Source organism: Mobula hypostoma, chromosome 29 (genome assembly GCF_963921235.1).
Source record: "Mobula hypostoma chromosome 29, sMobHyp1.1, whole genome shotgun sequence".
Taxonomy (NCBI): domain Eukaryota; kingdom Metazoa; phylum Chordata; class Chondrichthyes; order Myliobatiformes; family Myliobatidae; genus Mobula; species Mobula hypostoma.
The window spans coordinates 4,582,624-4,610,514 of NC_086125.1; the positions used below are offsets into that span (position 1 = coordinate 4,582,624).

At 47.1% G+C, this 27,891-nt stretch overlaps 1 protein-coding gene across 1 annotated transcript in view; it reads right to left on the bottom strand.

Annotated features, from left to right (window-relative positions):
- LOC134339463 (BTB/POZ domain-containing protein 8-like) overlaps positions 1 to 27,891 on the bottom strand; it is a 129,609-nt gene that overhangs the window by 17,208 nt on the left and 84,510 nt on the right. Inside the window, exons 2-3 of the mRNA XM_063035996.1 lie at positions 9,002 to 9,547; positions 714 to 795 (exon numbers count right to left, since the gene is read on the bottom strand). Coding sequence (XP_062892066.1) covers positions 714 to 795; positions 9,002 to 9,521 — 602 coding nt within the window. The 5' untranslated portion in view covers positions 9,522 to 9,547. The remainder of the gene's footprint in view (positions 1 to 713; positions 796 to 9,001; positions 9,548 to 27,891) is intronic.

Consider the following 27,891-nt stretch of genomic DNA (forward strand, 5'->3'; position numbering starts at 1 on the left):
TAAGCACTGTCTATTAGTGTTTTTTTTTAAATTTGATTCAAGTCATTAACCTGGATGAAAATTGGGCATTTATACCACCCAGCAGTTAAAGGCACCTGCCTCACCTCCAGCGACCCGGGTTCAATCCCAGTCTTTGCATGTGGAGGTCGCACATTCTCCCTGTAACCCTGTGAATGGGAATCCCATATCCAGTTTGAGGGAATTAGTTTGGACAACACAGCAGCGTGACAGTTGGCACAATACAATTAGAGAAACCGAAGTCACAAAGTTTAACTCCTGCTGCTGTCTGTAAGGAGTTTGTACATTCTCACACGTGAGCTCGTGGGTTTCCTCTGGGTGCTCTGGTTTCCTCCCACGTTAAAGGGTTAGGAGGTTAATTGGTCACATGGGTACATTGGAGCATGTGGGCTCAAGTGTCTGTAGTGCTGTATCTCTAAAACAAGTGCTGCTCAGTACAAGCCTCCCTCCTGACACGTGCACAAATCAGACTGGATGGGACATTGTACCGTTTTCCTCCTCTATCTTCTTATTCTGGTTTGTTCCCTCTCCACCCCCACCCCCAGCCATTCCTTCTCATCCTTGACCCAAAATGTCCACCATTTCCATAGATACTGCCTGACGTACCGAGTTATTTTAACATTTGCTGTGTGTTGCACTGGATTTCCAGCATTTGCTCGTTGGTCAAGACTAGCTTAACGTGCTGAACCCTTTACCTGCTCACTGTGCTGTGAAGGAGCTTCACTGGTTTTTCCACAGGTAGTTTATCTGTCGTAACACCAGCTGGTTTCTTGGAAGCTGTAGGAGACAGAATAAAGTTAACTAGCAAGTCACAGTTTTCAAACAATAGCTACAGTGCCTATAAAGTATTCAACCCCCACTTTGGAAGTTTTCATGTTTTGTTTAACAACACAATCAGTGGATTTAATTTGGCTTTTCTGACACAGATTAAAGAACCTTGTGTCAAAGTGAAAACAGATCTTTACAAAATGATCCAAATTAAATATAAAATACAAAATAATTGATTACATAAGCATTCACCCCCATTCAAGTCAGTATTCAGTAGAGGCAACTTTGGCAGCAATTACAGCCGCGAGTCTGTATGGATAGATCTCGACATCACAATTTTTCCCCCATTCTTCTTTACAAAACTGCTCAAGCTCTGTCAGATTGAACAGGGATCATGAGTGAACAGCCTTTTTCCAAGTCCAGCCACACCCTGGCTACTCCAGGGCATTAACTTTGTTGTTTTTAAGCCATTTCTGTGTAGCTTTGGCTTTGTACTTGGGGTCATTGACTTGCTGGAAAACAAATCTTCTCCAGAGTCGGTGTCTCCGACCGCATCAGGTTTTCCTCCAGGAGTTCCCTGTACTTTGCTGCATTCGTTTTACCCTCTGCCTTCACAAGCCTTCCAGGGCCTGCAAGTGAAGCATCCCCACAGCATGATGAAACCACCACCAGGCTTCACTGTAAGCACTTTTGATGTGGTGTTTGCAAAATAGCATTTAGTATGATGGCCAGAAAGCTCAATTTTGGTTTCATCAGATCATAGAACCTTCTTCCAGCTAGCTGAATTCAGAGTCTTCCCACGTGCCTTCTGGCAAACTCTAGCTGAGATTTAATTTGAGTTCCCATCCCCACCCCAAAAAAAAGTGGCTTTCTCTTTGCCGCTCTCCCATAAAGCTGCAACTGCTAAAACACCCGGGCAACAGTTGTATGTGTAGTCTCTCCCATCTCAGCCACTGACACTTGTAACTCCTCCAGAGTTGTCACAGGTCCCTTGATGGCCTCCTTTCTTGTACAGTTACTCAGCTTTTGTCGTCTTTTGTCGTCATGTCGTTGTCGTCGTGCCATCATTGTGTTTTTTTAAGGATTGCCTGCTCCAGGCAGATTTACAGCTGTGCCATATTCCTTCCATTTCTTGATGATTGATTTAACTGTACTTCAAAGGATATTCAGTGACTTGGAAATTTCCTTCTATCCATTTCCCAACTTGTGCTTTTCAATAACCTTTATGCGGAGTTGCTTGGAGTGTTCTTTTGCCTTCATGTTGTAGTTTTTGCCAGGATACTGACTCACCAGCAGTTGGTCCCTCCAGATACAGGTGTATTTTTACTACAAAAAATTGAAACACCTTGACTGCACACGGTGATCTCCATTTAACTAATTACGTGCTTCTAAAACCAGTTAGCTGCACTAGTGATGATTTGGTGTGTCCTATTAAAAGGAGGTGATTACTTATAAAACACAGTAATTGATTGCATATTTGTAATTTAGATCACTTTCACTGACAGTTTCTGTTAACCAGGGTCCAAGCCAAATCCACTGGTTCAATGTTGTAAAACAATAAAACATGAATACTTCCCGGGGTGGGGGGGGGGTGAATACCTTTTGTGGGCACCATTTTTCTACTTAAAATTTGCAATTTAGGGCAACACTGTAGTGTGGCAATTAGTGCAATACTATTACAGCTCGGGTGGAGTTAAATGAGGGAGATCAAACATTACTGATGCATAACCCAACATTTTGAAGATTTATTATCGCAAAACTAATAAAGGTGACATCCAAATATGGAAGAAAGCTGGATTTACTTGAAAAGCTCCTGGTCCGCGGGACAAATTACTGCCTGCGAGTGATTAAAACTTCTTTGTCTGAAGAAATATCAACTTAATGTTACCTGCATGAACAGTTTCTAAGCCTATAGGGACAAAGAATTGCAAATACTTTCAACATGGACAAACCGTGTGGCAAGTTGCAGGTGGCTGCAAGCTACCCAGTTCCAACAGGGGAAATTATAAACAATGTGCAAGTGATTTCTTTGAGAAACTAAGCATAATAAGCTGTTTTTTTTTAAAATATATAAAGTACACAGGGAAACTCAATATGCAGAATTTGTGCAACTTCTGCTTCTCTTTAAGGAAGCCAGTATTGACGCCATCTCCAAAGCAAATGGGAACATCATTTGAGGCTTCCATTAAAAGACGGAATGACCAGCAATGTAATTGTTGGTTTTAGTCAGCAACAAGTCAAGTTCAGCTCTCCTAACCCCACTTTGTTCTGTTTTATGCATTACTGGGCTCAGAACGTCTCCCCAATGTCAAATCCATGGCAATCTCAGGCTTCAGCCAATCAAATATTCCTCCTTCAGAGAGATCCTTGTAGATTTGATCAATTAAAAAAAAATCGAAAGCCTAGGTTCTGATAGAAGACTACGCCTTTATCCAAATGCTACTACTGGCAGCACAGTGGCACTGGCAGAACCACTGCCTTACAACACCACGGATCAAAGTTCAATCATGACCCTTGGGTTGCAGCTCTGGATCTTGCACTTTCCAAGAACCACAAGTTTCTGATTTCCTCAAGACATTCTGGTTGGCAGCTTAATTGGCCACAGTAGACTACCCCAGTGTTTAGACTAGTAGAATCTGGGGGTTGGGGGGGGGGGATGACAATGAAATATGGGAGCACAAAGGTCAGCATGGATTCAGTGGGAACTGTACTGTGCCATTTTTATGCTTCACATTTACACTTATCAAGCAGCCCAAGTTACTGACGTTTCCTGTACCAGCGGGGGTGGAAGGGGAGAACGTGTCATACATTCAAAACATGGGGTTGGATAAGGAGAGGAGAACAAGTATGGGAATCAGTCATTGTGCAGGTGGCACACTATCCTGGTCCAACACAAAGGAATATTGGCTCAAAGTTTAAGTAGAGGGGGAATCCATGGGAATTTCATACAAAAGATTGTTTGGCAGCATTAACAAAGTGACTGGGTTAGAAAATGGAGAGATTGAGACCATCCATAGTCCAGCGGGTGGGAAACACCAACTTCCAGAGAAAAGGTCAGATTCAAGGTGCATGCGAGGGTGGGGTACAAATCTACACCAGTGTACTGTAGCCCTGGGAGAATAGCAGCCACTGGCCTAGACTAGACACAGATTGGCATTTCTCCTTTCAGTAGTTTCTGGATTGCAGCCAGCATGTTAACTGTGCTTCAGAACAAGAGGTCCATGAGAATGTGAGAAATACAAAGTAAACACAATGCAATGTAGAGGTTGAAGCTGCTTCATCATTCCCCCCACTGGAGAGATTATACAACTTAGACAATTGTTGAAACTTCTTGACAAATGACAAGATTTCGTCACGATACTTGACAAATTGTTTACAAGCTGGGCATTATTCCCAGCATCAATTCTATTGGCTGCAGCTGTCAGTCTAGTGGCATCATGGCATGGAGCCTCATGTCAGCCTCTCTGCACTCAGCCACCACATGCTGGGCAATCAGCTGCTCACAAAACAGCAATCAGTACCCCAGTTCTGTGAAGAGCGAGATGTTTGCTAAAGCACGGCAAATGCTGGTACCAGTACATTCTTAAATTTAACCAACTGTCACGTCCTTCCCCATTCCCAAGACCTGCACCCCTCCATCTCCAATCTCAATTTTAAATTTTCTTCACTAGTGCACAATGTCTTCAGTTGTTAGATCCTCAAACTCAAGGATACACCAATGTTAAAGATCAGCTTTGGCACATGTATATCAACACTGAAATGTCATTTGTGTCGATGACTATGGCCAGATCATTTTGGGAGCAGCCCACAAGTGTTGTCATGTTTCTCACCAAAATAGCACACCCACAACTTGTATCCTTGCTATAGGCTAATGGTTATGTCAACCAAATCTTCACACTGTAACATCAGAGAACAGTGTAGTGGCAGAGACAATTGTATGTGAACTTCGTGAACAAGGTTTTTGATGGCATTCACAGGGAGAGCCTCTGGCAAATTTTCAGATCGTACAGCATCTCTTCCAAAATTGGAAGGCTTGTGAGTTTTTAATGTTAATTTCACCTACACAGTTGGGGACTGCAATTTGAGCTTTGAAATCAAGACAGGAGTCAGGCAAAGCTGTGTGATGTCACCAATATTGTTCAATGGTGACCGTCTGGGTTACAAGGCAAACAAAAGATAAGCCGAGGGGCGTTAGGTGGACTCCATTCTCTAGTTTAGAAGACCTTGACCTGGTAGATGACTTTGCATCACTATCACACACACCAGTACACGCAAGAGAAAATTCAAGCACTTATGCACCTTTGGTGGACAGGTTGGAGTCAGGCAGCCAGAGGAAAGACTGAGACCATGACCCTCAAGCTAGTGTTGTCTCTTCCCATCACAGCATTAGGCATTGACTTACCCAGCACCGACCAGCAGATTCACCTACCTGGGCAGCATCATTCCGAAAGATGGTGGGACCAAGAACGACATCTAGTGCAGACGCCAAGCTAGAAACACCTTCAGATCAATGAGCAACATGTGGAGATCGACCCAGTACAGCGTCCACACTGAGGTGAATCTGTACCAGAGCTGTGTTCTGCCCACACACTTGTACGGCTCAGAATGCTGGCACATGACAGAACCACCTTAACAAGTTGTCATCATTCCACATTGTGAACTTCTCTATTTTCTGGCCAAGAAAGATCTCCAACCACACCCTACTCCTTCAGTGTCATCAAGAGGACATGGCCACAATCATCATGTTGGGGATGGATTGGACGTGAGAAGAGGCCAACTCCATCAAGACAGCACTTCGCTGAACCCTGAAGGGTACAGGAGACAAAAGACAACTTGATGCTGTACCGTAGAGGCAGAAATGAGGACCCCGAACACAACATGGGGCACAAAAGAGGAATGGCCAAGGACAAATAGATGGAGGACCCTCAATGCTATCCTAAATGCCAGTGGTGTAGTGGGAAGTATAGGTTAATGGCAAAGACAATTGTAATGGATATGGAAGAGAATACACGGTAGCACAAGGATATTAGAACAACACGAAGCTACAAGCCCTGAGCCACCCAGAAACATCTTAAATAAGCAGAACAATACAAAACCCAAACAAGAGAAAATCTGCAGATGCTGGAAATCCGAGCAACACACAAAATGCTGGAGGAACTCAGCAGGCCAGGCAGCATATGGGGGGCGGGGGGGGGGAGCACAGTTAATGTTTTGGGCCAAAACACTGGAGGAAAAAAAGTGAGTAGATTTGAAAGGTGGGGAGAGGGGAGAGAAAAAACACAAGGATTTTCCAACACCAAACACCTGTCTTCTTGCCATATCCTTTGTTGCCCTGATCAATCAGGAAATTATCAATTTCCACTTTAAGTATACCCATAGACTTGGACTCCACCAGTCTGTGGCAGAGCATTCCACAGATTCACTACTGACTTTTAAAAAAAAAAAATCCTCCTTCCTCCTGCTCTAGAGGTTGAGCCTCAATTTTAAGGAGTTTGTATATTCTCCCCGTGACATTGCAAGTTCCCCCCCTCGCCACAAGATAGTTAGGCTTAGTGAGTTGTGGGCATGTTATATTGACACCAGAAGCAGGCGACACTTGTGGGCTGCCAGCACCATCTTTTGATGCAAAGCAACGTATTTTAACTGCATGAAAAATAAAGCAAATCTTCAGTGAGGTGACAGAGGAGAACTGAAAGGATAAAAGAAATCTCAGCACAGTAGCTGTTTTACAGTCATGCTCCACTTAGCTGAGGCATCCTCCAGTCAAATATTGAAAGGCCTGAACATAATGGGTAGAGAATAAGATCAAGTGGTCCTTTAGAACAGAGTAAGGAGGAATACCTTTCACCAGAGGGTGATGAATCTGCGGAATTCATTGCCACAAACAGCTGTGGAGGCCAAGTCATTAGGTATATTTAAAGCAGAGGTTGATGGGTTTTTCATTAATAAGGGTGTCATGGATTACAGGGAGAAGACAGCAGAATGGGGTTGAGATGGACAATTCATCAGCCGTGGTGGAGCAGAGATGGGCCAAATACCCTCAAGCTGCTCCTATGTCATATGGTCTAAAGAAATTTTGGTCAGTGACAACCACAGGAACTGCTTCAGAAACAAAAGTAACCACATTTAACATGAAGGAGCTTTTGAGTCAATTCATTATAAAATCCCTTTCTGCCACAACTGCAAGAGGCCCAGCCATTACAAACGTCCCATCAGATCTGATTTGGTTTCAGGTGGGGTGCTTGTCTTGGAGACACTGCAGGGGGTGATGCTACCTGTACCAAATATACACCCACCAAGAATCTTTTAAAATCCAACACTTAGATTGGGGGGGGGGGGGAAATCTGGGTTTCATTCATTGATGGCATGAATGCAGATGTCAAAGCGGGGATCTTTGATGTCCATGGCCTCCTTGAGATAGAGTCTTCTGTAGATACTACAAATGTTGGAGAGAGTTACCAAGATGAAGTTCTTCCTAACGGGATAGGGAAGCTAGAAGGGGGTCTAGTCACTTTCAGCAGACTACCACATTTAGTAAATCTACTGTCTGGGTGAACTCAAAACCTCTTCTCCCTTCACATGGAAGAGGATCACAGCACCTGCTTCTTCAGTACATTATGTGGAAGACTTGTGCCTACATCCACTGCACTCAACAACGGCAAAACAGGTGGGAGAAACCTGCAGCTTGGTGACTTGGCAGTACGTTACCAAAAAAAAAATTCCACCCAAAATAGATTGAAACTATGAGACTAATTTAACCTACAAATCAGAAGAGGACAGTTATAAAAAGATTAAACCAATCTTGCAAACTGACCTTAAAATCCAAAATATTGGCACTCAGGGTAATTTCACCAATGGAGTCCATTGTTTCGTATGCAGGACTTCAAGAGGGTCAAAGGATAATGAATTGTGAGATACATGTACTGTGTTTTACACCTTGGTCCCAGAGCAACATTGCCCATTTAGATGTATATTCATTTACACAGCTGAAGGACTGTAAACTTGAACCTAGTTCCAAGACATTTGTGAAAGGGAGCAGTCAGTGCACCATGTACATTTGGGATGTGGGAGGTTGCACCCTAGTTTGAATATCTGAAGGGGCTGCTCCTCATGCTTCGGTTATACTCCTGGTATGGGCACCCAGTACAGATGAGGGCAGTCACTCAGTGGCTTTACTGGTGGGCTGGGTCCTGGGCCTGCCCATGATGGCCATTCACAAATCCAGGCAGCAGACAGTCAAGGTCTCTGTCAGGGCTATTCTCCCAGGGGTATGTTCGTGTCCAAGTATCCTTGGAGAGGGAGCATTTCATCATGGTGGGGGGGGGAGAAATGAGATCTCCAGGAACACTGGTGCGCCCCCCCCCACCCCCAGGGAATCAACCATTTATAGACAGTAATCATTTTAATTTAGTCATCGTCTTGTAAATACAAGGTTTGCATTTTGTGTAAATAAACTTGAGTAGTTTTGTAAAACTTATATGGGCAGTTCCAAACATTGGCATTTAGGTTTTACATTGCTGTTACCCCCAACCAAGCCACACTACAGACAAGATCCTGCCGTGGAGAACCCCCACCTGTCAAACAAACAGGGGGTACTAAAATTCAATGCAGGAAACCCTTGGTCAGGTAGGCTTCATGGAGAGAGAGTCATCAGGTTAGCTTCTTAAAATAGTTGAAATCTGTTCACATACAGCAGCTGTACTCAGTGAAATTTTACACCATTACAGAAGCAGACAACATTTGATTATATTCTGCTTTTACTCGGTAATCAAAGATATTATAGCCCACACGTTTAAGTGTAACATGTGGGAATGCCACTAGAGGGGAATTGGCTGTCTTCATATAGAATGTTTGCTAGTAGTTCTGACTCATGTTAGAGGAAGCAAGCAGCAACAAAGATTCTATACTTGAGAGAATAGTGGCTTCAGAAACTAGACATGGTGTACAGAAAAAGGAAATGCTGTGCTGGGGCTCCTCTGAAGCAAAAGTGTTTCAGGTGAACTTTGCCCAACCATCCCACCCAAACTGGAGGCAAATCCAATCCTCACCCAGTTAAACAAATATTATAGAGCTAATAGTCCCATGGACAATACCCAGGTCTTAGACCAAACAACAATGGGGGAAAAAAAAAATCACAAGTGAGTGAGAACTCTTTCCATACAACAGCTCATCTCCCCAAGTCCTTTTTTAAAAAAGGATCAACCAATTCACAAACCTGCAGAGGTAGAGCAGTGCTGTAGTGAGGTTTTGACTTTAGGAACAGCTTTACTAGTGGGCAGTGCCTTGATTGAGCCACCCTTCTCCACATGATTGGGCTGGTTACCACCAACACCAGCACTGCTGGGGGAAGTTGTGCTCTCCATCACAGCCTTGTTCCTGGCAGCCATTTTCTTTTCCATTATTTTGGCATGAGAGGACATGCCAGACCTTGGTGCAATTTTTGACGAAGAGGCTTTTTGCTCCTGGTCATTACTCTTCTTAATGACAGCACCGGCCACTCGAGTCGTCTGGGAAGAGGGTGGCCTACCGGATATTGGTTGCCTACTGCCTGTGGTCACCACCTTGGCTTTGGCTTGAGTTCCAGTGGTGGGTTTTGCACTTGGGTTCCCTTTGGCAGGTCCATCATACTTCTGCTTCCCCATTGGCCTCTTTACGGCCGCTGCACCTTTATCAGTTGTGGTTTCATTTGAGCTGTGGACATCTGGAGGAGATCCATCCGACTCTTCAGACTTCATGGCACCGAGTTCTTGTGAGCAGGAGGCTGTGGTTTAAACAGAAGAAAAAAAAATTAATTCTGGAGCATAATGCCACGCCTGCCTCACCAAGATAGAATATTTGATTTTTTTTTAGAAAACTATTTTGACAGGAAGCCTGCTACTTGAAATCAAACTGTAGTTCTGAATTACGATTGAACTTGATTTTCTTAACATGATAAACTTTGACCTATTCTACATGGTATTGTCCATTCCTTGGTATGGCATCAAATGTCAGGTTTCCTAGGGTTACTAGCTGCAGTTGGATATATTACCAAATGATTCATCCAATCCCTCACCTCCTTGTAACCCTCCATTGACAATTTCTACAGATTTGATGATTGACAGGTTACTCCAGCCAATGAATAATCTAGCATAGAGAAATCCATCTATACCTTGTAAGTGTATGAAACTTGCTCAAGAGATTTCTCACTACACACCAGAACAGCACCAACTCAAACAGATATGTACAAGATTCTTACTCAAAAACCAAACTTGCATTTTTAACAAGTTCCAGGAGACAAGCGTGAAACAAATTCACCCACCACTCCCCCAAATAAAGACTTCCATTAGTTTTAGAAATAACTGCCTCCTTAATGCTAGGGCTACCAACATATCATCCTAGCCGGACACCATTCTAGATAACAGCACGAAAAGCCACACACATCAAAGTTGCTGGTGAACGCAGCAGGCCAGGCAGCATCTCTAGGAAGAGGTACAGTCGACGTTTCAGGCTGAGACCCTTCGTCAGGACGAACTGAAGGAAGAGTGAGTAAGAGATTTGGAAGTGGGAGGGGGAGGGGGAGGGGGAGATCCGAAATGATAGGAGAAGACAGGAGGGGGAGGGATGGAGCCAAGAGCTGGACAGGTGATTGGCAAAAGGGATATGAGAGGATCATGGGACAGGAGGTCCGGGAAGAAAGACAAGGAGGTGGGGGGGGACCCAGAGGATGGGCAAAGGGTATATTCAGAGGGACAGAGGGAGAAAAAGGAGAGTGAGAGAAAGAATGTGTGCATAAAAATAAGTAACAGATGGGGTACGAGGGGGAGGTGGGGCCTTAACGGAAGTTAGAGAAGTCGATGTTCATGCCATCAGGTTGGAGGCTACCCAGACGGAATATAAGGTGTTGTTCCTCCAACCTGAGTGTGGCTTCATCTTTACAGTAGAGGAGGCCGTGGATAGACATGTCAGAATGGGAATGGGATGTGGAATTAAAATGTGTGGCCACTGGGAGATCCTGCTTTCTCTGGCAGACAGAGCGTAGATGTTCAGCAAAGCGGTCTCCCAGTCTGCGTCGGGTCTCACCAATATATAAAAGGCCACATTGGGAGCACCGGACACAGTACATCACCCCAGTCGACTCACAGGTGAAGTGATGCCTCACCTGGAAGGACTGTTTGGGGCCCTGAATGGTGGTAAGGGAGGAAGTGTAAGGGCATGTGTAGCACTTGTTCCACTTACACGGATAAGTGCCGGGAGAGAGATCAGTGGGGAGGGATGGGGGGGACAAACTGACAAGGGAGTTGCGTAGGGAGCGATCCCTGCGGAATGCGGCGGGGGGGGGGGAGGGAAAGATGTGCTTAGTGGTGGGACTTCCGCTAAGGCCCCACCTCCCCCTCGTACCCCATCTGTTACTTATTTTTATGCACACATTCTTTCTCTCTCACTCTCCTTTTTCTCCCTCTGTCCCTCTGAATATACCTCTTGCCCATCCTCTGGGTGTCCCCCCCCTTGTCTTTCTTCCCGGACCTGCTGTCCCATGATCCTCTCGTATCCCCTTTTGCCTATCACCTGTCCAGCTCTTGGCTCTATCCCTCCCCCTCCTGTCCTCTCCTATCATTTTGGATCTCCCCCTCCCCCTCTCAAATCCCTTACTCACTCTTCCTTCAGTTAGCCCTGACGAAGGGTCTCAGCCTGAAACGTCGACTGTACCTCTTCCTACAGATGCTGCCTGGCCTGCTGCGTTCACCAGCAACTTTGATGTATGTTGCTTGAATTTCTAGCATCTGCAGAATTCCTGTTGTTTGAGCACAAAAAGCCAGTTGTTCCAAAATTTCCAAGTTAGAGCAAGACAGAAGATAAAGGGGTATTTTAATATTGGAAGGCAACACCTGAAACAGGAAGAGGGTCAGGATTAATGCAAGAAAAAAGTATCAGAAACTCAGCAAAAGAGGTAGAATCTAGAGAAAAATGGACAGTTGACAATTTCAGGTTAAGACCTTTCACCTGGTCTGGGACAGCTCCATCCATACTCCCCCTTTGGAAGGTGACCTTTCTCCTGGTGAATGTACTCCTACTGTTTTGGGGATAGAGCGCCAGGGTTTGAAAATAGTTCACTCCACCCTTCCCACAACACATCCGGGTTCTCAAGTCTGGGTGACAATAAACAGGGAAAAGGAATCCACAAGTATTGCCAATTCTGTGTCCTAAGCGAAGGGTATGGTGAATGAGATGCAAATATTATGAATAGTGCGTGTGCCAAGAAAGTGTCAATGATGAAGGGAGTTTAAAGTTATGGATGATGTTCCATTGAAACGGGGATACTTGGACCATAGCGAATGCAAATCTGATTGCTATACAACTAACTCTGCACTTCCTTCTGCAGATACTGCCTGTCCCAACAGGTTCCTCAAGCAGCTCATTTCCTTCTACTCCAGATTTCAGCATCTAGCTTTTGGCATCTCCAGGTTAAGTTTAACGTGTGACTTTCCAAACAACTGGCAAAGTGCTGGAAACAGACCATGACAAGTAAGCATTAGGAGAAAGTGGAGGAGGAATGACCTGATCAGGAACAATAGACAATAGGTGCAGGAGTAGGCCATTCGGCCCTTCGAGCCAGCACCGCCATTCACTGTGATCATGGCTGATCATCCACAATCAGTATCCAGTTTCTGCCTTATCCCCATAACCTTTGATTCTGCTATCTTTAAGAGCTCTAACAGACTAATACAGGAAGCAATACCACAACCTGGAGGATCCAGCAAGTTATTCTGCACAGCAAGATTACTGAACCAAGCAACAAAATGCTGGAGGAACCCAGCAGGCCAGGCAGCATCTATAGAAAAAAAGACTGGAGTTGACGTTTCAAGCCCAGACACTTCATCAAGACTGAAGAAAAAGATAGACGAGGAGTCAAGAGTTAGAAGGTGAAGGGGTGAAAGGTGAAACCAGTAGGGGGAGGGGCAGATTAAAGGGGTGGGAAGTTGATTGGTGAAAGATACAGGGCTGGAGAAGGAGGAAGAGGACAGAAGGCCATGGAAGGAGGAAAAGAGATGGGCAGGTAAGGAGATAGGCGAGGGGGAAAATGGAATAAATAATGGTGGGGGGGGGTCATTACTGGAAATTAGAGAAAAATCAATGTTCATGCCATCAGGTTACAGACTACCCAGAGAGAACACAAGGTGTTGCTCGTCCAACCTGTGTGTGGCCTCATTGTGAAATTACAGGCGGCCATGGATTGGAAAATTGCCTGTTCTGCAGAGGAGTCCAAGCCATTGGAAACTGGTACCCCAAGGTTAAATATGGAAAGCAAACTGAGAATAAAGTCACCTGCTCTCAAACTAATATATTCAGTGTTAAATTCAATGAGAAATTTACCATTCCCTTCTGCACAGGCCAGCAAATACACTTTAATGTGGCTATGCCTCTCGTGCACGAGTTTATAGCACCAGCAATCACCGAAATGGGTTCAATTCTAACCACTGTGTGAGGTGGTACTTTCTCCCCATGGGTTTTATCCATGAGTTCTGGTTTCCTCCCACATTCCAAAGGCATACGGGTCGTGGTTAGCAAGTAGTGGGCATGCTAGGTGGGTGCCAGAAGCATGGCAACACTCAACCCACCCCCAGCACAACCTACAGACTGTTGGTCGTTGACACATTTCACTGCATGTTCCGATGTACATATGACAAAGAGCCAGTCTAATCTACATTCAATTAAACCACCAGTACTCAGGTTTGAACAGGCTTGCATGGCTCAGACAAGTTGGAAGGTGTCCAAAGCACCACTGAAATGCCACCAAACTTAATTGAAGCAAAGGATGTTACAGTTACTGTTTCACTGGTCCAATTGATAGGAATACGATCCACAACTCTTCTACTCCTGTCCTACCCCTTCTCCCTTCATCTGCTATTACCACTCCACCCCTCCTCTTTTCCCATTCTGACTTCCCTCCCTTCTCCCCTCACCTGCACAACACCTCCCTCTGGCCCACTCTCCACAGAGATCTCTTCTTCAGTCTTCTCTTCCAGCTTCATTCTTTATCCCCTCCTACCACTTGCCTGCTTGACTCCTCCACTTATTCTGGCTTCTGCCTGCTTCCTTTTCAGTTGAGGGGTCTTGGCTTAAAACAACAACTGCTAATTTCTGCCCAAACTGCTGAGCTCCCCCAGGTTGTGTCGCTCCACAACCGTGCTTTCTCCACCATCGACAGTCCCCTGTACTACGCACAATCCACAAAGCCTGCACGAGCAATCAAACCATGCCTTTTACCTAGTGGGACATTGAAACAATTCCAAATCTTTGTTTAGTATCATTCAGACTTTCTGATCCATTTGATGGAGAGGGTGTGACTGGGGTCCAAATCCTAGAACTCCCTAACCAATGCTTTGTAGTCTTTCTGCTGAATGCACTCCCAAAGGCTGAAGATAGAGCACCACGACTTTTGATGTACAACTTCGCCAATGACACACTCATCCTGGGGGCAGGGGTGTGGAAGAGGAGAGGAAAGTAAGATCATAGTTAGATTATTAGTTTGTTAGGCTTTGCATATTTCAAAAATTAGATTTATCACTAACATCATGAAATTGTTTTGCAGCAGTGCAGGGCAATATGCAAAATAAACTTAAATTAGTGCAAAATGCAAAAACTGCAAGGTAGTGCTCATAGATTCAATGCCAGTTCAGGAATCTGATGGCGAAGGGGAAAAACGAGCTGTTCCAAAGGCTTAATGGCTTTCCATGTTCCTGTACCTCCTCCCTGATGGAGGCAATGAGAAGAGGCAACATCCCAAGTGGTGGGAGACCTTAAACGATAGATTGTGCCTTTGAGGCTGCACCTTTAGACGACGTCCTCAACAGTGGAGAGGCTGAGTTTACAATTGGCTGCAGCTTTTTCCTGGTCCTGTGCAGTGGCTCCTCCATACCAGACGGTGACGTAACCAGTTAGAGTGCTCGCCACGGCTGCATCGAGGTTAAAGTGTGCAGGCAGTGCGTACGCAAATGAGATTCATCTTCTCCAGATAGGCACAGAGCCAAAAAGAAATAACCATGCAAGTCATTCAAAGAGAAACATCAAACTCACCACTCCCTGCACACAAAAAACAGGCATGGCAACATGGCCACCCTCCCCCAAACGAAACAAGAACATCAGGTATGGGAATTAGTGGCATACAAGCAGGCACGAGGAATTTTGGGCTACCTACAGTCACCAGCTCAGAAGCACAGGTTGCCAAATCTTGCAAACCCCATTGAACCAAAAATTAAAATCACTACATCCTGGGAGATGAGCAGAACTGGCAGACACCTTCAACGTTCCTTCACACCCGTGTTGTGCCATCGAGCTCAGACAAAGCAGTGGCGAAATAGGAGTTACCATACAAGACCAAAGATAGGGGAGAATTAGGCTATATATCTGTGGTTTTGAGACAAAGTTACTTTTCTGAGAGGGATGGAAGAAAGCAGCCCATTTCTCTAAATCTTGCAAATCTGCAGGGTCTAACCCCAGTGGTAACATTGCTCAACCTCACTGTGGAATTACTGATCAGAACCAGTCAGAATTCACGTTAAATCAGGTTGCACTATACTGGAGAACGAATCCCCTCAGGCCTGATAAGGCAAAAGTGAGAAAACCCAAGACCAAATGCAGAGGAAAATCATTTGCACAGCTTGCTCCCTGAAAATGGACAGGGTAGTGAAGATGTACATCAAATCAACCTACATTGGGCAAGACACTGAGTACGAGAGCTGAGAAATTCTAACTGCACAAAATATTGGTTAGACCATATTGTGGTCGACACAACAGGAAGGACAAGGTTGCAATGGAGAGAACGCAAACGAGAGTAGATCCGCCAGGACACTGCCTACAGTCGATGGAGTTGCAAGGTGATTGTACATGTTATAGTTTCCCCTCACTGGAAAACAGGAGGCTGAAGACATTTCTGCGCTGTACACCCAGGGCTCAAGGCGTACAGATTTAAATTACAGGAGCCATTTCCCAACTGTTACCACAATAAAATTCAATCACACAGCACTGAAACAGGTTCTTGTGGCTAAAATAGTCTGTGGCAAGCAAGGTATCCCAAAACTAGTCTCATTTGCCAGTATAGACCAGAACATTCTAATCCTTTCCAACCCGTGTACCTACCCAAGTGCCATTTGTAGGATTGCACCTGTCTCAGCCACTTCCTCCCACATACACACCACAATGGGTAAAAAAGTCATCTCTCAAGCTTTATTAAATCACTTCACCTACCTCAAAACTACACTGTCTAGTTTCATTTCCCCAACCTTTTTTTTGGGGGGGGGGGGAGGGAATTGCCTTATCGATGGCTTTTTTTGAAAATCCACCTTTAACAAAGTTCAATAGCAACATCCAGCATTTGTGAACTCCCCAGATCAGGCAGCATCCATGGGAATAAACAGTCACCATTTCGGGCTGAGACCCTTCAATAAGCATCTGATGAGGGGCCTCAGACTGAAAAATCAACTATTCCTTTCCACAGATGCTGCCTGAGGTGTCGGGTTCCTCCTGCATTTTGTGGGTCACTCTGGGCCTGCAGAAGCTCTTGTTTAAACTTCCACCCCCCCCCCTCCACCAAATATCCTGGTTTGGTTAATAAAATTAACCAATTAGATACTTCAAGAGTTAATAACCACACTAGTAAGATAGTTCCACAACTTCCAGAGAAATAGGATATTTCAGCTACATATCACCCATCTGACATATAACACAAGACTTCTGGAACAATTGATGTTTCTGATCCGACTTTTTAAAAAAAAAAGTGAAGTGAACAAGTCAGTTTTTCAAAAAAGCAGAAGAAATTAGGACATCAGCTAATTGCAGTGATTCATAGCAATCTCAAAACTTTAATCTCCCAGGACATGGGAAGACTCAATGACATTGTTGCAGGAATGGAGGGTCAAGTCATAAATAAAATAAATTTAGAATCTAAAGAGCTTTGGGGCCCCTTCATTAAATGGAGTTAATTGAATCATTAAAATACCAGCTCCCAACAAAGCAGCTCCAGTTTTCAGCTCTCTCCATCTCTCCTCCCCCTTTGCATGGGCAGGGCCAATGAGTTGACAAAACTTTGTGGCAAGAAAAGTTACTTTACTGCTGCTTGCCTTTCCCACCAGTGAGAATTACCAATACAGGTGAGCACCAAGATGTTCTTCAGTGCCACTCATTAAATGTTGAACCAGGCTCTGTGACCTCCTGAGAACTATTCTGTCCCAGTGCCCAATTTTAAAGCTGGGTAATGAGCTCATTGTTTTTAAGCAGCTTCCCTCCACCTCAACTGACTGAAGCTTCTCCAGCCCTTTACCTTTCCCCACACACTTGGCATCTCCTTCCCCTTTTTATTCTGGCAGCTCCCCCTTCCCTTTCAGTCCTGAACAAGGGTCTCATCTATGGAAATGAATCAACAGTCGCTGTTTCAGCATTTTGTGCTGCTGGGAATCACAAATGCACTTGATGAACAGGAAAGCACAAATGCTGGATTAATGTGTCAGGCAAGATTTGATGTTCAACCCTTCTATCAGAACTGGGAAAGACTCAATATGTTGGACAGATTTGTCAGTTTAACAGCGAGGGGTTCGCAGATGAAACTAGACAGAAGGGTCTTTACAGGGTGGATGCCAAAAGAGGCTTTTTCCCTCTTGAGGTTACCTCTTTACAGGGCAAACATTTTCCCTTCTAGCCTTTGGGGGTGGGAGGAGGAGAAGAGGAAGGAGACCGTCTTTGGACCTCCAAAGGACAGAGGAAGGAGCATTTTCAGAGGTAGATACAGATTACAAGGTTAGAGAATCAGAGAAAGATGGCGGCTGGGCAGATCATGTTGTTCAAAAGCTCAAAGGGACTTACTCCCAGTTTACTCTCACCCACCCACCCCCCATATTTCCAGGAGGAGAATAGAGGATCAAAGGAGTGTTTGTTAGGATAAAGACTGATAGTTTATAAGACCATAAGATATAGAAGTAGACCATTTGGCCCATTGAGTCTGCTCCACCATTCAATCATGGGCTGATCCAATTCTTCCAGTCATCCCCACCCCCCCCCCACCTTCTCCCCATACTCTATGATGCCCTGGCTAATCAAAAACCTATCTACCTCTGCCATAAATACACCCAATGACTCTGCCTCCACAGCAGCTCGTGGCAACAAATTCCACAGATTTACCACCCTCTGACTAAAGTAATTTCTCTGCATCTCTGTTCTAAATCCTGAAGTCATGCCCTCTTGTCCTACACTCCCCTACCATGGCAAATAACTTAGCCATTTCTAATCTGTTCAGGCCTTTTAACACTCAGAATGTTTCTATGAGATCCCCCTCATTCTCCTGATCTCCAGGGAATACAGCCCAAGAGCTGCCAGACGTTCCTCATATGGTAACCCTTTCATTCCTGGTGCAGGTGGCTTCTTAACAGACAACCACAGATCAGCTGCAATATGGTGGGGGAGAAAGAGACTTACAAACAGTTGTAAAGTATTCAATTTCTAACTTGAAAGAACTGAATGAATGCTACAGGATTGATTGTTGAGTGGATGGGTCAGCATATATGGAGAAACAATTTAGTATTGTTTTTATTACCAGCTCTAGACTACTGGCTGGTTCTGCAAGATTAGTCTTTTTTTGAGCAGATCCAGATGCCAGCAGCTGTTCAGCTACAGGCTGATGGAGAGTGGAAAATATGCAGACAAACACAGTCCTGGAGGCAAACAATCTACTCACCGGCTTCCACAATTGGTCTTTGAACAGAAAGACCAACAGCAACCATTCACTAATGGCTTGGGTCATAACACAATAGGTCCAACATGTCACCATGCACTACCCTGAAATTCATTTTCAGGAACACCTGCAAGATGAAACTCTAGATTGTATATGACGACACTAATAAATTTACTTTAAACACATGCTGATTAGACCAAATGTTAATGAACTCAGCAGGTTTGACAGCATCTATGGAGAGGAATAAACTTAACATTGAGCAAGGACCTGAAAGTTGACCCTTCATCAGGTCTCTGCTAAAAACATTAAGTTTATTCTCCTCCATAGATGCTGCCCGACTCGAGTTCCACCACTGTGCAAGTTGCTCAAGATTTCTAGTATCTGCAGAATCTGATGTGTTTACATGTTGATTTGCAGATCTAATGCAGGAATTTTCCATGCTTTAAGATGAGCTTCGCTGCTTGTATAGTCAAACCATAGTGAAATGCATCATTTCTGTCAAAACAGCAAGGATTGTGGCGGGCAGCCATTGAGCATCACCACATTTCTGGCACCAACATAACATGGCCACAACTAACTGACCCAGAGATATTCGAATGTGGGAGAAACCAAAGCACCTAAAAGGAACCCACTTGGTCACTGGGAGAACATTTAAACTCCTTACAGACAGTGGTGGGAATCAACCCGATCTTACAGCAGGCACCAGCATTAGGGCACATAAATGTGGGATTTGCGTCCTTCTATATGAGCAAGTGCTGGACAGCCCTAAAAAAATTCTCACATTAGACCCACGCTCTTCTTTTTGATACCTCTACCAAGAGGATAAAGATCACCACTCCCCATCTTGTACCTCAATTTCTACACCCCAATCAGGTCACCTCTCAGCCTCTTGCCCCAGAGTAAAGAAGCCCAGACAACCCCAAACTCCCCACAACATATAATCTCCAATCAAAGCAACATCTTGTCAATCACCTGTGATCTCCAGCACACTATCCCTATAGGGCAGTGACCAGAAATGCATACAGTACTCCAAATGTCTTCTACACAATACTTTGTCACGTTATTTTTTTTTGTTTCAGAGATACAACACTAACTGGCCTTTCTGACCCAATGAGTCCACACTGCCCCATTACACTCATGTGATCAATTAATATACCAACCCATCCGTCTTGGAATAGGCAATGAAACCAGAGCATCTGGAGCAGACGCTTCCAAACCTTCAAGGCCATGGACCAATACCACTGAGGTCCATGGACACCAGGTTGGGAACCACTGGTCAAGTGGAAAGCTATGCGTTCACAGGGAGAACGTACAAGCTCCTTACCACACAAAGGCAGAACAGAGCCCAAGCCAATGGTGCTGTAATGTGCTACAATAACCACTAAGAAAGCAAGATAACACACTGGAGTAGAATTAGGCCATTCCACCCATCAAGTCTAATTCACCGTTCTATCTTGGTGGATTTATTTTCCTCCTCAACCCCCATTCTGCAACCTCCCTGCAACCTTTGATGCCTTGACTAATCAAGAACCCATCAACCTCCACTTTAAATGTATCCAATGACTGCCTCCAGAGCCGTTTGCGGCAATGAATTCCACCATCCTCTGGCCAAAGAAATTATTCTTCATTACAACACAACATCCCAAACTTTCAAATTCTTGTGTTCCAACCCATGAAGGCAAATAGCAGTCATGACCTCTTTACCATCCAGCTACCCACATTCCTTTCTTGAGAGTTCTGTTCCCGTACTGGAATACAGCCTGATCGCCTACAGGAATAATTTTAAAAGTTCCAGATCAAGTTAGGATTGCCCAAACCCTTTTGACTTTCCCAGGAGAAAAGGTTTTGACACATCACACCTAGTATCCTACTCCTTCCAAGTTCGGAGATCATGTTCATTATGTGACTCGTCGCAGGGGTTAGATTATAAACAGACTTCAAGAGCATTAATTTACTGAAGGACAGCAGCAGGCAGCAGTCCATTTGCTGATTTGTGATGCTGACATTTTCCATTTCTTCTGGATCCCACATTTGGGCACAGTACATGTCTAAATATTGCTGAGCTCCCGGTGAACAGTGACAAACAGCCAAGAGCAGTTGTCCAACACAGTATCAATTTATTTAGTGTGACGAGGCAGAGTCCCAGTACATCAGTATGAAATGGGAAAGGTGGCTTCAGTGCCATTTCATGCCATTAGCTCACTCACAAACCTGAGAGGTTGTGAACGTCCTTGTTCGCAAAGACCTACAGCTCAGCTATTGGAATGAGGATGGACTACAAACAGAAAACCTACAGCACAATACAGGCCCTTCAGCTCAAAGTTATGCCAAACATGTCCTTACCTTAGAAATTACCTAGGGTTATCCATAGCCCTCCATTTTTCTAAGCTCCACGTACCAATCCAGGAGTCTCTTAAAACGGTGGTCCCCAAACCACAATCATGTACTATTGGGCCGCACGGAAACAATACGATTTGGCGATATGAAATGATACGAGTCAGCTGCACCTTTCCTCATTCCCTGTCACGCACTGTTGAACTTGAACACACACAACCTCCCCCACCACCACCACCCTCCCCCAGTCAGCCAGTCCGCAAGAATATCAATATTAAACCAGTCCGCAAAAAGGTTGGGGACCACAGTCTTAAAAGACCCCATCATATCGGCCTCCATCACTGTCACCGGCAGCCCATTCCACACATTCACAACTCTGCGTAAAAACTCACCCCTGACATCCCCTCTGTACCTACTTCCCAGCACCTTAACCCTGTGCCCTCTCATGCTAGCCACTTCAGCCCTGGGAAAAACCTCTGACTATCCATACAATCAATGCCTCTCATCATCTTATACACCTCTATCAGGTCACCTCTCATCCTCCGTCACTCCAAGGAGAAAAGGCAGAGTTCACTCAATCTATTCTCGTAAGGCATGCCCCCCAATCTAGGCAACATGCTTGTAAATCTCCTCTGCACCCTTTCTATGGTTTCCACATCCTTCCTGTAGTGAGGCAACCAGAACTGAGCACAGTACTCCAAGTGGGGTCTGACCAGGGTCCTATATAGCTGCAACATTACCTCTCAGCTCCTAAACTCAATCCCATGATTGATGAGGGCCAATACACCATATGCCTTCTTAACCACAGTCAACCTGCATAGCAGCTTTGAGTGTCCTATGGACTCGGACCCCAGGATCCCTCTGATCCTCCACACTGCCAAGAGTCTTACCATAATGTGACACTGCCATTCCCCCTGCCCTTTAAATTGAAAGGGGAGAATTAGTGACAAATCAAATGCAGTTTCTCTCTAAGAAAGATGCACACTAGGGATAAATGGATTTCCTCCCCAGCCCCCAGACAAACCACTTGCAAAAGGCATTTACCCCACCCCCCCATAGCCACAATTTATTCTATTTCCCCATTCAGCCATATCGGATAATGGCCATCTCTACTCCCACAACAAGGCTATTCTTGGTTGGTGTTGCTCCTTATTCCAACCTAATGGCATGAACATTGATTTATCCAGTAAATTCTGCCCTCTCCTTTTTCCATTCTGCTTCCACCCCACCCCTTCTCTTCCCACCAGCACATCGCCTACCTCTGGCGCCCCTCCTTCCTTTTCTTCCATGTCCCATTCGCCCATCAGATTCCTCTTTCTTCAGCCCTTAACCTTTTCCACCCATCAGCTTCCAGCCTCTTACTCCATCCCATCCCACCTTCCCCCTCACCAGATCTCACCCATCATTAGATCACTAGTTGTACTCCCTCCCTTCACATTATTTTGGCTTCTTCCCCCTTTTTCTCCCCCCCCAACCCCCCCCCCGGGAGTCATGAAGTGACTCTGCCCAAAACATCACCTTGTGGCGACCCACTTTCTGGCACCCACGAACCGGCTCACAACAGCGCGCGCAGGCAGAGGGCCGGCCCCAAAAAGGGCGCCAGGCCATCTTCACCAGCAGGGGGAAAATCCTGCGCGCGGAAAGGGTCTGGGAATATGCATTCCCCACAGCAGTCCCGCCCCAGGGAGGGCAGGAACGGGAAGGCTTTAAAGCAGGCCGCGAAGTCTGAATAAATCTCTTTCATCGCAACTCTAACTCACCGACTCCGTGTGGTTATTCTAGCGCTGTGTGTAGCACACCGCTACAATTGGTGACCCCGATGCCCCGAACGATATTTGGACCAGAGATGACCGACGCCGCATCTGTTCACGCAGTTTCGTTAAAACTGCCAAGCTTCTGGACGAAGCGACTCCAGTTATGGTTCGAACAAGTAGAAGCTCAATTCCACATTCAGCAGATAACCTCGGAGTCCACTTGCTACTACTACGTGCTGAGCTCCCTCAACCAGGAGACAGCTGCACAAGTTGAGGAGTTTATACAGTCGCCCCCGGAGGACGGCAAATACACAGCATTCAAAGCCCTGCTCATAAGGACTTTCGGTCTCTCATGGCGTGAACAAGCACGCCGTTTAATGCACCTGGATGGTTTGGGAGACAGGCCGCCGTCAGCATTAATGAACGAGATGCTGGCCCTGGCTGAAGGACACAAACCCTGCCTCATGTTTGAGCAGGCGTTCCTAGAGCAACTGCCCGAGGACATATGCCTGCTGCTGTCCAACGCAGATTTCAGCGACCCCCGGGAGGTGGCGGCCCGAGCAGATGTGCTGTGGAATGCCAGGAAAGAGAGAGGGGCATCCGTCGCACAGATCACCAAGCCGCGTGCCCAACGACAGACCAGACCAGGCCCGGCAGCAGAGCCTACAAAACCCGGCGACGGGAGTGAGGAGCCCAACGAACAATGGTGTTTCTACCACCAGCGGTGGGGCACAGAGGCCCGCCGCTGCAGACCACCCTGCAAATTCCCGGGAAACGCCAGGGCCAGCCGCCGCTGATGGCTACGGCGGCTGGCCATCAGGACAGCCTCCTGTACGTCTGGGACAAGCAGTCGGGACGCCGCTTTTTGGTCGACACCGGAGCGGAGATCAGCGTCTTACCTCCAACGAGTTACGACACCCGCAACAGAGAACCGGGACCCACCCTGAGGGCCGCTAATGGCAGCACAATACGAACCTACAGCACCCGCACGGTGCGGCTACAGTTCAGCTCCAGCCGGTTCACGTGGGACTTCACACTGGCCGCCGTGGCCCAACCACTGCTGGGGGCAGATTTTCTGCGAGCCCACAGCCTGCTGGTCGACCTGCAAGGGAAGCAATTAGTCCACGCCAAGACTTTTCAAACGTTCTCCCTGGGTGAAGCACAGTTGCCAGCCCCACACCTGGACTCCATCACGCTGTCCGACGATGAATTCACCAGGGTCCTGGTGGATTTCCCATCAGTACTGACACCGCAGTTCACGGCAGCCATGCCCAGACATGGAGTACAGCACCACATCCCGACTCAGGGACCACCCCTCCACGCCCGTGCTCGAAGACTTCCCCCGACCCAACACAATCAAAGGCCTGCAGGAATTCGTGGGTATGGTGAATTTCTACCACCGTTTCCTCCCCTCAGCAGCCCGAACCATGCGACCCCTGTTCACTCTAATGTCGGGTAAGGGCAAGGACATTACCTGGGACGAAGAGACCGCAACTGCTTTCGTTAAAACCAAAGAGGCCTTGGCAAATGCCGCGATGCTAGTGCACCCCAGAATGGACATTCCTACTGCCCTCACGGTGGACGCATCCAACACAGCGGTCGGTGGAGTGCTGGAACAACTCATCGAGGGCCGCTGGCAACCCCTGGCGTTCTTCAGCAAACACCTATGACCACCTGAACTCAAATACAGTGCTTTCGACCGGGAGCTATTGGCACTATACCTGGCAATCCGGCATTTCAGGTACTTCTTAGAAGGTAGGCCCTTCACCGCGTTCACAGACCACAAACCGCTTACCTTTGCGTTCATGAAGGTGTCCGACCCCTGGTCGTCCCGCCAGCAGCGACATCTGTCCTACATCTCCGAGTACAGGACGGACATCCGGCATGTCTCAGGAAAGGACAACGTCGTGACGGACACACTTTCCAGACCTACCATACAGGCCCTGTCCCAGGGGGTGGACTATGCCGCGCTGGCAGAGGCTCAGCAGGCAGAGGCTGAGATCCCCAGTTACAGGACTGCAGTCTCCGGTTTGCAGCTCCAAGACCTCCCCGTAGGCCCAGGTGAGAGGACCCTACTATGTGACGTAGCTACCGGCCAACCCCGCCCGTCGTCCCAGCAGCCTGGCGCCGGCGGGTTTTCGAGTCCATTCACAACTTAGCGCACCCCTCCAGCAGGACAACCATCCGGCTGGTCGCCAACAAGTTCGTGTGGCATGGACTGCGTAAACAGGTCAGTGAATGGGCCAAAACGTGCATGCAGTGCCAAACGGCCAAGGTGCAGCGGCACACCAACAAGGCTCCACCGCAGCGGTTCGAACCCACCCGCCGGAGGTTCGACCACATCCATGTGGATATCGTGGGGCTCCTGCCAGTGTCACGAGGAGCGCGGTACCTCCTAACTATGATAGACCAGTTCACCAGATGGCCAGAGACAGTCCCGCTCACCGACACCACCTCCGAATCCTGCACCCGAGCACTGATCGCAACCTGGGTAGCCCACTTCTAGGTACCAGCCCACATTACCTCCGACAGGGGCGCCCAGTTCACCTCCAGTCTGTGATCAGGTATGGCCAACCTTTTAGGATCTCAGCTACACCACACAACTGCCTACCACCCACAGTCGAACGGACTAGTGGAGCGTTTCCACCGTCACCTGAAATCAGCTCTCATGGCCTGCCTGGAGGGGCCTAACTGGGTGGACGAGCTTCCCTGGGTCCTGCTTGGAATCCGGCACGGCGCCCAAGGAGGATCTGCACACCTCGTCGGCCGAGTTGGTGTACGGCGCGCCCCTGGTAGTTCCAGGAGAGTTCATACCAGCCCCAAGGGGGCAAGAGGAAGAACCCGCAGCAGTCCTGGACAGACTACGGGAGAGGCTCGGTAACCTGGCCCCCATCCCCACTTCACAGCACGGACAGAGCCCGACCTGCGTACCCAGAGACCTGCAGAACTGTAAGTTTCTTTTTGTACGACGGGGCGGACACCGGGCACCGCTACAGCGGCCCTACGAGGGGCCGTTTAAGGTGATCAGGAACAACGGGTCCACGTTCGTGCTGGACAATGGGGGGAGAGAGGAGGTTTTCATGGTGGACCGACTCAAACCGGCCCATGTGGACTTGGCGCAGCCAGTCCAGGCTCAGGCACCGCGGCGCAGGGGCAGACCTCCCAAACAGAGGCCGATCCAGACTGTGGACATTGGGGGAGGTATTGCCGGTTCTTTGGGGGGGGGGGTTATGTGGCGACCCACTTTCTGGCACCCACGAACCGGCTCACAACAGCGCGCGCAGGCAGAGGGCCGGCCCCAAAAAGGGCACCAGGCCATCTTCACCAGCAGGGGGAAAATCCCGCGCGGAAAGGATCTGGGAATATGCGTTCCCCACAGCAGTCCTGCCCCAGGGAGGGCGGGAACGGGAAGGCTTTAAAGCAGGCAGCGAAGTCTGAATAAATCTCTTTCATTGCAACTCTAACTCACCAACTCCGTGTGGTTATTCTAGCGCTGTGTGGAGCACACCGCTACAACCTGTTCATTCCCTTCCATAGATGCTGCCTAAATAGCGCAGTTTCTCCAGCATTGTGTGTTTCTGCACAGCCCAGTTACTTTACCAACTACACATTTGGATGCAACATGCAGTGATAATCTCCCAAAACATGGCTAGAGTGCGCGGTGACAGAATTGTTACAAATACTCAAGGCTTGGGTGCCTAGTTCTGGAATCCCCCACGGCACTAGGATATGCCGGGGTTGGGGGGGGGGGCAAGGAATAGCAGCCGGTCGCCCTACATTGAGGTCCTCCATCTCCAGAGCTTTGTTTGAGCACAACAATGTCAGCACCTCCAACAGCAGAGAACTCCCACCAGTACAGAGTCTATTTCCATGTGGGCAGGAGGAACAAATTCTGTTGACCCCTTGGTTTCACAAATTGGTGAGGCTGGAGTTCAAGGCCTAGTGCTTGATCATGTCCTGGGATCAAGGTAGAGCAGGGGTCCCCGACCCTTTTTGCACCGCAGACCTGTTTAATATTGACAATATTCTTGCAGACCGGCCAAGCCGGTGGTGGGGGCGGGGGTGGAGAGGGGGAGAGCGGTGTTCAAGTGGGGTTAAACTCACCTTAACATGTCTTTTACAGTTAGGGTTGCCAGCTTTCTCACTCCCAAACAAGGGCCAAAAGTAGCAGTCAAATCCTGACGAAGGGTCTCGGCCCGAAACGTCGACTGTACCTCTTCCTATAGATGCTGCCTGGCCTGCTGCGTTCACCAGCAATTTTTGTGCGTGTTGACGAGACACTTGTGTTTACCCCCGAGAAAGACTACCATGACCACGAAGCTTCGTGTGGGCACCTGTGCGCGCATGCACGATGTGCGCATACGCGCCGATCCCCCTCCCCCCCCCCCACAAATCAGTTTTGGCTTAATCTTCGACTACACTGTACATACACAGCCTATATAAAGTAGAAATAATGTATTTATCATATCATTAATGTTTTTACTACATGCTAGAATTATTTTAGGTTTTGTGTGTTATTTGGTATGATTTGGTAGGTTATTTTTTGGGTCTGGGAACGCTCAAAAATTTTTTCCATATAAATTAATGGTAATTGCTTCTTCGCTTCACGCCATTTCGGCACGAAAGGTTTCATTAAGCTCTACTTTAGCGGGGTAAAATATGGGACACGGGCTGTCCTGTATGGGACAAACCAATTTAGCCCGATATACGGGATGTCCCAGCAATATGGGACAGTTGGCAACCTTATGTTCAAGTTCAACAGTGCGTGACAGGGAACGGGGAAAAGGTGCAGTTGACTCATCACTTCCTCGTGGCCCGGTAGCACATGCTCTGCGGCCTGGTACTGGTCCACGGCCCGGTGGTTGGGGACCGCTGAGGTAGACGACTGAATCAGAAGTTTGAGGCCTGTCAGTCAGAGCCAAGACTGTGAATCCACTGGGGAGGTGGAAGCCCAGTGTCTGCAAGTCTGAGTCTGCTGGAGGTCCATCCTGGAATTAAAAGGACATACGAGTCAGGAGGGACGAGCAGGCGTTTGTTTTGCTGATTGTGTTCCGCATACTGCCAGGCACCGTGGGCGTACATGTTGGCGCCAAAATGTGACAACGCCATAAGCTATCCTGAGCAGACCCTCTGGTGCGCTGATCGTTAACACGTACACAGAAATGTAAAGGAAATGCACTGTTTATGTGATAAATATCTGAAGGGACAGCCTTAAGAATGACCGTCTCCAGAGAGGGTCTCAACTCTCCACTGTCCAAAAAAAAAACCACACACACACAGCTTTTTGACAACAGGAGCACTGGCAGCTTTGAGCGA